We start from the raw sequence: 10,696 nt of genomic DNA, 5'->3' as shown, positions 1-10,696 counted from the left end.
CCTCGGCTTATTATTAGTATCCTCAACTCCCCAGGGATGCCTCCCCACTGTCTCCTTGCTCCCAGATAAGCCGCACATGCTCCTCATTGCAGAGCCCTCGTCCTCCCATTAACCTGGGCTGATCTCCCAGGCCTATAGCAGTGACGCTGCCCCTGAAGAGAGAGATGGGGAATAGGGATGTGAGTTCTAGGAATCCTCAGAGCTCCGGCCCCCCACATCCCAGTCCTTAGGTCCCCATCTCTGTCTTGCCTAGAGTGGCCCTTCACTCTGTCAGGGGGCCCCAGGGATCTAGCCTATGGGCTGCCTCCAGCCTCCAAACCAAGGAGAGGCATGCTGACTCTTGCTGTTAATCGGGTCCTTCTCCCCAGCCAGGGTGAGGTTCAATGCAGCAACCACTTATCCTAAGAACCATCCGGCCTGATTCTGGCCTCCCTTATGGGTTTGCAGAGACAATGACTGAGGGGGCCTGTCACCAGCCAAGGGGCTTGAGACCTTTGGTGTAGGGCCCCTGTCAAAAATCCCCCCCCCAACATAATCCCTCCTGGTACTGTGAGGCACCTGTGTGGGGACCGGGAACTTGGCCCAAAGTCTGTACTAAAAGAGGGACTTGAAATAAGACATGGGGCTTGTATAAAGGATCCTTTGCTTTAGATGAACTTCTAGGGGGCACGAAGGTGTTTACTTAATAGAGGGAGTTCAGGTCGATTGTTAGGTCCTTTCTGCCTTAAAGGGAAGCAGACAGACAATTCTCCAGCACTTAGAATGTCTAGGGGGCTTTAAAATCCAATGCACTGGCCCTAGAGCTCTTCCTTGGTTCCAGTCTGGGAATGAGAAGGACAGGTCCTACATGCCATGTGTGTCCCTGTTGCTTAGGTCTTCCTATAGCCATCCTCATTGGGAGTGACACCTTGGGTCTCAGCAACACCTTTCCAGACTGAGATGTACATTAGGTCCGAGGGTTTGCTTGGTCCCTGGTCTCATTGTCCCAGAAATGTGGAGTTTCCACTCTATGGGTGCCAGAGGCATCGGGCAGCGCCCAAGGAGTTCTGGCTGTCCTCCAACACTGTGCCCAGGGAATCATCATTTCTCTGTGATTCCTGCCCAGTAAGGGAGTGAGGAGGGAGGACAGGGCTCTGGAGCACAGAGGCTGTGGAGGAGGCTCTGTCCCTTAACCTCAAGCTGAGCTCTTGGGGGGAGGGGAGGTTGGGGAGAATCTCAGAGACCTTGGGGTCTGGTGCAGAAGTCCCTGGCTCTGCAGCTCGAAACCACGGGCTACGTGGCAGGTGGGGAAGCTGAGATGTGGTTCAGTGCAGGAGAGAACCTCTGAACTGATGCTCCCAGAGAGGGGATCCGCCCTGACAGTGCCCTGCAGACCGGGCCAGGCCTGGACTGTTACTCTACCTGCCCCCAATTAAGGACCCTGGGAAGTTTGAGAGTTTGCATAACATCTTCTCCTGCTCTCCTCCGAAGCCCAGCGGCAGTCCTGAGTACCCACCCCCACCCCCCTGCCCCGCCAGTCCAGGGCCACCCTCCCGCTTGGAGCCACTGACCCTGGACTGTTGTGCATGCTCTTGTGTGTCCGTGTGCACCTCCAGCAATGGCCGAGGATGCTCCTCTCTCACACTTGGTGGCCGAGATCCCTGGCTGGGCCCGCAGTTTAGGCGGGTGACTCCGGGAAGGTCTGGAATCCTGGCTGGATCCAGCCAGCTCCTCCTTCCTTGGAGGTCCAGGTCTAGTCTGGCTGGCGGCTGGACTCTGGTGTCCAGCTTGGGTGTGAAGGGGGTGGGGAGGGGAAGGCTTGATTTATCTCCTTTCCTTTTATGCCCCTCTCTGCATACACCACGCACACCAGGAGCTGGTGTACGGACCGCCTAGGCTTACAGTGGGTGAAGGAAGCCGCTACTGCCACCGAGCCCCCAACCCTGTTCCCTGGGTTCTGAGCTCCCACCCCAAGTTCTAGCCTCTTCCAGTCCTTCTGTATGTGTCTGCCACTGGAACCCGACTGAGTTCTGAATTCTTAACAAATTTCATTTCAAATGGGATTTCAAAATAAAAGCTAGTAGATCCTGCCTTACCCTCTTCTTGGATTCATGTGGGGAGCCCCCGGTCCCTGTCCCCTTCCTTCCTCTTCCCCAGCAGCTCAGCCTCCTCCCAGCTTTTGGCCTTCGGTGAAAAGCAGAGTGAAAGGAGGCCTACTGTACTTGAACTCCAGGCACCTGCTGTTCTGGCCCGCAGCTTGACACACCTGCTGGGCACCCAGAAACACCGGACCCCGAGCTGGGGGATGGAGCCACCCTCAGTCCTGTGCAGGGAGAATCCGCCTGGGCCGGGATCAGGGGCCTCAAAAAATGAGGTTAGGACTAGGGAAACCTTCTCCACCCCAGGTATCCCAGGTACGGGGACTGTCCGCCAGTGGCCACCAAAGACGTTGTAGGCAAGAGGCATCACGGCTGGGGAACTGTTCCTGCGCCCCTACAAGTCACTGCTTTCAAGGGAGCGGGTCTCCCTTAAGCCCCGCAGGCCGAGCGACTGCAACATGGTCTGTCCTCCTTGACCAGAAAGGCCGAAGCTTTTCTATTTTTACCGGGAATCTCTATTTTTTTTTTTTTACCCAAGTCCTAAATGTGCTTTGCAGCTTTGGATTGCGAGGAACCCAGTGACCGCGAGAAGAAAGGTGAACCGGGTCGGAGGGAGGGGGAGGGCACGGAGGCCGGAGCGTGGTTCAGGAAGAATCTCGCTCCAGGCTGGCCGTTCCCAGCACCTAACACTTTGCAGTTCAAGGCCGGCGTGGGCGCCCGGGGAGGGTCGTGCACAGCGCGCGGAAGGCAGAGAAGGGTTAGCGGTTCCCGGGCCCGACACTCCCGCGGCGCTCTGTCCGGAGCGCACAAGCGCCGCGGGCCGGGGGGCCCCAAGTGGTCGGTCCGCAGCTGAAGCCTAAGGATGCCACCCGAGCGGGATGGGGATGGGCGGCTGCCTCTGAGCCCAAAGGAAAAAAATATCCCGGTAGGAGTGGAGGCCTGAGCTCCGGGACCCCCAGCGCAAGGCATGGCCCTCGCCCCCTTGGCCCCAAATTCCGTGCACAGGGAGGGAAATTTTCACTTTCAACTAACTCAGTCCTCAACCGGAGGGAAAGAGAGTTCCGGATTAGGCGTCGGAAAATCAAAATAACAAGAGAGCTGTGAGAAAAACCCGAAGAGGTGCACAGAGCACGTTTTAAAGAGAACGTAAGTGTGTTCCTTGGGGTGGGGGGTTGACGGGAGAATAGTCAAACACATCCCTCATCTTTCTCCAGGGTGAAACCAACGGAATGGTCCCCAGATCCGGCTCCACGGGAAAGAGTCTTGCACCCCCTTCCCTGGGGGGCTCCCCGCACCTCCTCCCACCCACACGGTTGGAAAACACCCAACTTACTTTACATTTTATTTAAAATCTCAACACTCGATCATTTATTTCGTTTTTTGCAACCAAACAAGTAATAAATATTATTTAGCACTTTTTTTTTCTTTTTACAAAAATAAAACAGATGATACACTCTCTGCAAGGGACGGCGGTCAGAGGAGGGATGTTATGTGGCAGACGCCGTGAAGCCCATATTGCCACGCTGGGAGCGCCGAGCCGGTTTGCGAGGACGCAGGAAGCACTTGGAAAAGTTTGTCATTTGTGTTAAACGTGGCAAAAAGAAACCAATATAGAAGGAACCCGGCTTCGACTCCGGAGGGGCTCGCAGTCACGTGAGCAAACAGCTTAGCAGCACGCACTTACCTCATTATTGATCATATATTTACACATCCGAGAAAGAAAAAATTTAAAAAGCCAACAGAACTCCCAAATAACCCAAACTATATTCACAGCACATGCCTTTGAGTTCTGTCAAACCCTCAGGTATCAGAATGACTGCCCCCAATCAGGTAATAAACCAAACCACTCTGTGCTTAGAGACGGAAAGAACGGGAAGGAGGGAGAGTCTATTTTAAAATAACTAAAAACAAAACAAAAACCAAAAACACACCCGCCCCCAAAGTCGACAGTTTTAGATTCTTCCAATCCACAAGTGGTTCTATTCTGACCTTCTATAAAGCTTGCTCGCACTGTTGAAAAAGGAACATAGATTTATTAGAAAACCCCAAACCCCCCAAACCAAGAGGAGCGACAAGGAGGAACGGGCTTTACCCAGATTGGACGCGACCGTAAGTGCTTCTGGTACCGAACGCCAGCTTCCAACTCACCCGTGGCCCCTGGCCCTGGGCCAGGGACGACCCCGGAGGCCGAGGCCCAACGGCCGCTCGTGGAGCTCAGCTCCCCGCGAGTCTCCACCCGGCGAGAAAGGAGGAAGGAGGGACAGTCGCCCACGCTGTCCTCCCTCCCTCCCTCCCCCGTGTAACGAAGTGCTGCTCGGGCCGTGTGAGGAAACCACCGTTTTAAGAATCCACTCTTTCTTGGAAAATGGAGGGGGGGGCGGGGGGACGTCGAGGGAGGGATGCACCTAACAGTGTCTTCTTACAACACGGTGTCTACCGGAGCAGCGCTATTTAAAGCCAGAGAGGGCTGAACCAGGTCCCAGGGCGAACGCCCCTCTCACTCCCCACTGTTCAGTGCGCCCCCCCCATTGCTCCGCTTCCCCAGTGCGGGTGTCCTCACCAACGCCCCCACCCCACCCCCAGCCCAAGGTCCTGGGCTCCTCGGAGCTGAGCTCCCGGGGGGCCCCCCCCACCCCCCGGCGCCGGCCAGTCCTTGCTTCCCCTCAGCCTCCGGGTCCCTCCGCTCGCCAGATCGCGCCGGCGCGGGCCAGCTCACTTGGCGTCGGAGGTGAGGCGCGGCAGGCTGCCGGCGCCCATGGCCGACACGTGGTGGTGCGGCGGCGGCACCTGGCACATGCTGCAGGGGCAGGGCATGCCGCCCCAGTGCTGGAAGCCGCCGCTGCCCCCGCTGCCCCCGCCCCCGCCCCCCAGCGGGGCCGCCGCCGCGGCCGACGGGGACTTGAGCAGGCCGTGCGGGGGCCGGATGGAGCCGACCGACGACAACCCGGAGCCGGGCAGGGAGGCGCTGGACACGGCGGCGGCGGCGGCGGCGGCGGCGGCGGCCGCGGCGGCGGGAGGCAGGATGGGGTGATGAACCGCCGGGTGGTGTGCGGCGTGCGCGGCGGCCGCGGGGTGCGCCGTGGCGGCGGGCAGGGGCGCCGAGTGCGCCAGGCCGCCGCAGGCTGACGGGTGGAAGCCCGCGTGGTGGCCGCCGTAGATCTCGCTCACCAGTCGCTTCATCTCCTCCAGCGAGTTGGTGAGCATGAGGATGTAGTTGCGCGCCAGCAGCAGCGTGGCGATCTTGGAGAGCTTGCGCACCGACGGGCCGTGCGCGTACGGCATGACCTCGCGCAGCCCGTCCATGGCGATGTTGAGGTCGTGCATGCGCTTGCGCTCGCGGCTGTTGATCTTGAGGCGTAGCTGCTGCAGCTCGGGCTCTGTCATCTGCTTCTTGTCCTTCTTGGTGGACGAGGCGGCCGCCGACGAAGTGGACGACGACGTGCTGGACGAGGATGACTTGAAGCCGCCGCCGCCCAGCTTGTCCCCGGGGTGCGCGCCCGCCGCGCCCATGGCGCCGCGCAGCTCTGCGCTCAGCTCCGGCGGGCAGTCGCTCGGCGTGGACGAGGACACTGTGCCTCCCGTGAAGCCGCTGCCGCCGCTGCCTTTGCTCCGGGCGGGCAGAAAAAGGTCATCGGGCTCTGGCGACGACGGACGACTGGACACCAGGCTGGCGTCCGAGTCCATGGCCCCGAGGGATAGTCGCAGCTTTCGCAGAGTCCTCCCTCCCTCCCTCGGCCCTCGGAGCTTTACGCACGCCTCCTGCGAAGAGAAGAAACAGGAGAGAGAGAGAGAGAGAGAGAGATCGAGCGTGAAGCACTCAGAAAGAGAGCGAGAAGCTGCTCCCGCCTGCACCGCAGCGCGCGGTCCAGGCGCGGGTGGCCGGTCGCTCCGTGTCCACCTCGCTGTGTCTGGCCTTCCTTCCCGCGGCACGCAGGTACGCGCCAAGTAATCCCTCTCTCGCCCTCCCACCACTTCTTCCGCTCTCATCCACAGGTTGTTTTATTCCAGGGAGCATTGGATGCCCCTCAGTGAGGGCGGCATTTAGGAGGCTTTATGCCTTCAATTAGGAACGGGGAGGCTCAATCCCCAGGGCTGGAATGGCAAGGGAGGATTTTTTTCTTTGGGATGGTGGAGCTCTAAAGAGAGAAGTCTTTATTTGGTTTGTCCAACGCCTCGACCTTATCTCCACCGGCACCGCGCAAGAAACACACACAGGCACCCAGCGCCCGCGAGCCTGGATAACCTGCGCTGCGTCCGGGGGGCCGCGGGGAGCTTGCCAGCGGACCGGGACTTGGCCAGAAAGAACTGTGGTCGCCCCGACTTCTCGCATTTGGACGAAGGGGATGCTGCGATGAGTGTGGGGAGAGTCAGCAGCGACGGCACCCGGCAGAACTGGCGGGCAGGGGCGGGATCGGGGCCCTCTCCCACGGAGCTTCCTGGGTCGCAGGCGAGTTGAGGGGCGTCTGTCCCCGGGATACAGACTGGGGCTGCTGGGGGGCGGGGACACTTACTGTGGATGCAAGGAGAGGAGCTCGCTCCCAAAAGCCGCAGCGGAGAACCGGGCTCCGGGCGCTGAGGTCGCGCTGGTCTATAATAAGCATCCGCACCTTTCGGGGCTCGGCTGGTTTTTATAGCCCGGTGGCGGCGGCGACCGCGGCGGCGGTGGCCGAGGCGGGGGCGGGGAACAATGTGCGGGTCCTGGAGGGGCCGCCGCGCCAATGAGCTGGGCCCGCCCGGGGGGCTGGGAAGCTGATGTCATCCAGGCTAATTCCGCTCAATGAAACTCGCCGGGCCCGCACACGCCTCCTCCCCGCGCACAGCCAATGGGCGTCGGCGGCCGGGAGATTCTTGGGGAGGGACCGGAGGAGGAACCCGCGGAGGGGGTGTGAGAGGCGAGGGGGAGGAGAAGGGCGGGCTTGCCGGGGAAGTACCGAGGGCAGAATAAAATGCAGTTAAGATAGAGCGAGAGAGAGAGGGAGCGTTGTCAAGTTTCTATGAAAATACGGTGACCACAGAGTCAGGCTGGGGGATGGGGTGGGCTGGGGGTTCTGCCCATGAACTAACCTGATACCCAACGCGATCGGATCTTTTGGGGATGCGCACGAAGAACCCTGGCGATTCCGGAGCTGGGACTGGAAGCTCCTCTTTTGCTTTTCATCTCTCTCTGGGGTTCTCGCGGCCTGTCCCTGTCTCAAGGGGTTCATCAACACGTGGGCATTTGGAACCCCAAATGTAAACGAGAACCAAGCACAAAGCCCCTACTTTATCTCAAGCTAAGCGCGCCTCCGGGAGCTGGCCGTAGCGGCTCCTCGGCGGGCGGCTGGTAGCGCCCCCAGCTGGGAGCAGGGCCTTGCGAGGCAGAGGGCGGGGAAGGAAGTAGGGGACCTACTCCTGAACGCTGTTTTGAAAGAAATCACAACTCTTCATAAAGTCAAGAATGGTGTAGACACAGGGACGAGATATTTCCCCACAGTAACCACGCTAACAGAAGGGCAGAGTCTAGAGCCCAAAGTTAAGAGCCCCCCCCCCCATTTATTAGCTCTGGAACCGATGATGATATTTTCAGCATCATTCTTGTGGTCATCACCACGCCACGGAGTAGGAGGGAAACTCTAGTTTGTCTGGGGGGAAAAAAAGTCTTAAGTCCTGTGCAAAGACTTCTCCAGGCCTTGGGCCAGGCAGTGAGATCCAGCTACTCAAGGCCGTGTTCAGACACATTGTAGCAATCACAGCTTGGTCGCTACACCCAGAAACTCCTGCCCATCAGGGATTAAACCTGGTTTTAGAGAAGCGGCTAACTGAGGTAGTTTAGTGATATGACGCATCCACCCATTTTACGGATGGGAAAATCAAGAGACTGTGTCTGCAGCAAGCCTACAGAAAAAAATTGCTAACCCTTTACAGTTCAGATGCCTGCATTCCTTACAGTAGTGGCAGCCCTGCGTCTCTAACTTGTTCCCTGAGCTGGATTCCTTACATCCCTACCTTTCCGTTACAGAAGTCTGGTTCTGCAGATCCGGGACCCTAGCCCTTTATCTGCACAAGCACATACACAAACACACCCCAGCCCTCCCTCCTCTGTTTAGTGGTTGTTGGGGAACTTTTACTCTGCATGTATGGCTTTATAAACAGAGTAATTCGCCTTCAAATTGGGAAAGCACAAAATAAACAAATACAAAAATAAGCCCACGGTATTGCTCCCGGTGTCTGGGTAAAACGAGGATAGAAAACCTAGCCGGCTATTGCCTTCGCCCCCATCTCATGCTTTCTGGAGCATTATTTTTCAACCCGCGTGTTTCCCAGTTGGCTCTGCAGCCATCGTTAAATATGTACTTAAAACATGAAGAACTGAAGCGTGGAGATATGTCGAGCAACGGTTACGGAGGATGACCCATAACCGCTGAATTAGGAGAATCTGTCACATGGTCGAACTCAGGGAGCCGGGGGTGGGGAGCAAGAAGAGCTCGGGTATTAGAGGCTGGTTCCTTTGAGCCTCTCCGACCACAGACAGTGAGGACATTCGCGGCAATGTGAGCTGTGGGCCACCAGCCGAGGCGTGGACTCGTGCGCACGCCTGTGTATCTAATAAACACCGGCAGGCGCACCGTGCACGCTCCTGGGCTGCAGATGCTGAGGTTAGTCCAGAGGGTGGCACGTGTCCTGGAGCCCCGGTTCCTTCTTTTGTTGCTTGCCACGGGCAACTGTCCTGCGTCCTGCGGTCCGCGAGAGTGCGTGGTCCGGGGTTCTTTACGCGCTTTCTCCAGTGGCTGGAGTTGGAAGCCCGGGCGAAGGTTGAGGGGCCCGTTCTGGCACCACGCGTATTTAGAGCCCAGGAGGGCAGAGTCCAGAGGCAGGAGAGCTGGCTTACTCGCCGGGTTCCCGCGTGAAAGCCCACACGGACGCTGCAGGCCCTAGCCCTGTGCCACAGCCCAAGGGCAGGGGCGGCTGTTCTGGGCTGTGCAGCGGCACCTCGCGGTCTTCACTCCCCACGCCCTGCTGGCAGCTCTAGGCCGTAGACCCCTTCTACCGGCAGCATCCCCCAACATTCTATGGTTGCCAGAAACTTGCTCGCGAGGTAGGGGCAGTCTGCGTCCCCCCTGGGCTCTTTGAGCCCAGGGCATATCAGTGGCTGGACTCATCTCTCTGGGTCTCTGAGTCCTCCTACCCCCTCCAGGAATCATCGAAAACAAGAGCCGGGCCGTTGGCGCATGCCCTCGTGCGTCCTGGAGGCGTCCTGGCATTTGCTCTGGTCTTGAGCCCCGCGCCTGGTCTGCACGTCCTGGGTGGGTCCCGGATAACGCCGCAGCCCCTTCCCGCGAAACTGAGTGCTCACTTGCCGAGGCTAAACGGCCCGGCTCCGTGAGTTCCTGGCTGGCCCAGGCGTCCAGAAACTGTCGGCCTCCTCCGTCAAAACGGAAGACGTGTTTTTCCCTCTCCTTTGTGTTTCCCTCCCACAAAAGGCCGGGTGCGCGTCGGGGCCGGCCTTTGCTCAGTCTCCTGGCGGCCCGGGTGGAGCTTGTGCCAAAGCGGCCGGGGCGGGCTCGAGCGGGGCTCCGAGGGCTCAGACCTCCCACTGCTTCCCGGGTTCCTCCCGGGCCATTCTTCAGCGTTCTCGCCTTGCCCTTCCCCAAGTTCCTGCACACATTCAGGCAGCGGCTCGGCCACACTGCCAAGGAGAGCAGCGTCCTTGCTCAGGGCGAGCCAGGGCTGACGGTAGGAGGCGAGGCTGAGGGCACTGGAAAGGAAAGGAAAGGAAAGGAAAGGAAAGGAAAGGAAAGGAAAGGAAAGGAAAGGAAAGGAACATTTCAGCAATCGCTTCAGGTCCGGAAACCAGAAGGGATGCGGAATGGCAGTGTTTGGCGCCCAAAGGAGAGCAATAAGACCCCTCGGGAGAGCTCTGCAAACAAACAGTATCTGTCTTCCTTGTAAGACTCAGCTCCCAGAGAGGTCCAGGGTCATCCCCGTCTGGGACCCAGCGCTGAGCACAGGGCCTGACACGTGGAGGGTGCTTGGTAAATACTTCTGAATGCACAGGCCTGCAGACGTGCACATGGACTGATGTGAAACATGACTGGTAAAACGCATGTAATATTCCATGTTCACAGTAAACCATGAGGTCTGTAATCTGGACTGCCAGAATATGGGGGCTTTTAGAATGACAAAGGTAGTGACTTCCATCTAAAAGCCACCTTAAAGGGAGTTAAGCTGTGCCAGACTCTTAGTGGGTCTTGACAGACTTCATCTCTTTTAATCTCTCACTGGCCCTAGGAGGGTCATTTGCATACTTCATTTAGTCCCATTTTGCGGACTGGGAAACTGACTCTCGGGAGAGGTGTGGACATTTGTTCAAGGTCCTGGGCGCAGAAGAGCAGGTCCAGGCATCAGAGACTGAGCCGCCGTCTTGGGTTGGCTGCTTTCGGCCTCAGATTCTCATTCCTAAAATGAAGGTTTCTAGAAGATACTGTGACCTCTAAGGGTGTGTCTGCTGCAAGATTCGGAGGAACGGGGGAAAGTCGAATGACATCGTCCCTTTGCAGTTTCTCTAGTCTGTCAATACTCAAGTTGTTGGAGTGCGAGGCGCGGATAATGGAGGGGCCCCAACCTGTCAGCAGAGGCTC

At 58.4% G+C, this 10,696-nt stretch overlaps 1 protein-coding gene across 1 annotated transcript; it reads right to left on the bottom strand.

Annotated features, from left to right (window-relative positions):
* Positions 1 to 2,953: 2,953 nt before the first annotated feature.
* Positions 2,954 to 6,862, bottom strand: OLIG2 (oligodendrocyte transcription factor 2). Its single transcript, XM_032396980.1, has 2 exons — positions 6,590 to 6,862; positions 2,954 to 5,837 (listed from the first exon to the last, which is right to left on the bottom strand). Exons 1-2 carry the CDS (start codon positions 6,677 to 6,679, stop codon positions 4,791 to 4,793), a joined length of 1,137 nt encoding a protein of 378 aa, XP_032252871.1. The 5' UTR covers positions 6,680 to 6,862; the 3' UTR covers positions 2,954 to 4,790.
* Between the last annotated feature and the right edge of the window lie 3,834 nt (positions 6,863 to 10,696).

This window comes from Phoca vitulina, unplaced genomic scaffold, assembly GCF_004348235.1.
Source record: "Phoca vitulina isolate PV1807 unplaced genomic scaffold, GSC_HSeal_1.0 scaffold95, whole genome shotgun sequence".
Lineage (NCBI taxonomy): Eukaryota > Metazoa > Chordata > Mammalia > Carnivora > Phocidae > Phoca > Phoca vitulina.
This window is presented reverse-complemented; position numbering and strand designations above follow the sequence as displayed.

What these genes read in the sequence shown, in the direction of transcription:
- OLIG2 (XM_032396980.1), bottom strand. Translation starts at nt 6,679, where the DNA reads ATGCTTATTATAGACCAGCGCGACCTCAGCGCCCGGAGCCCGGTTCTC. An exon ending in CTCCTCTCCTTGCATCCACA is followed by an intron (nt 5,838 to 6,589) that starts GTAAGTGTCCCC and finishes TTCTCTTCGCAG; the next exon opens with GAGGCGTGCGTAAAGCTCCG.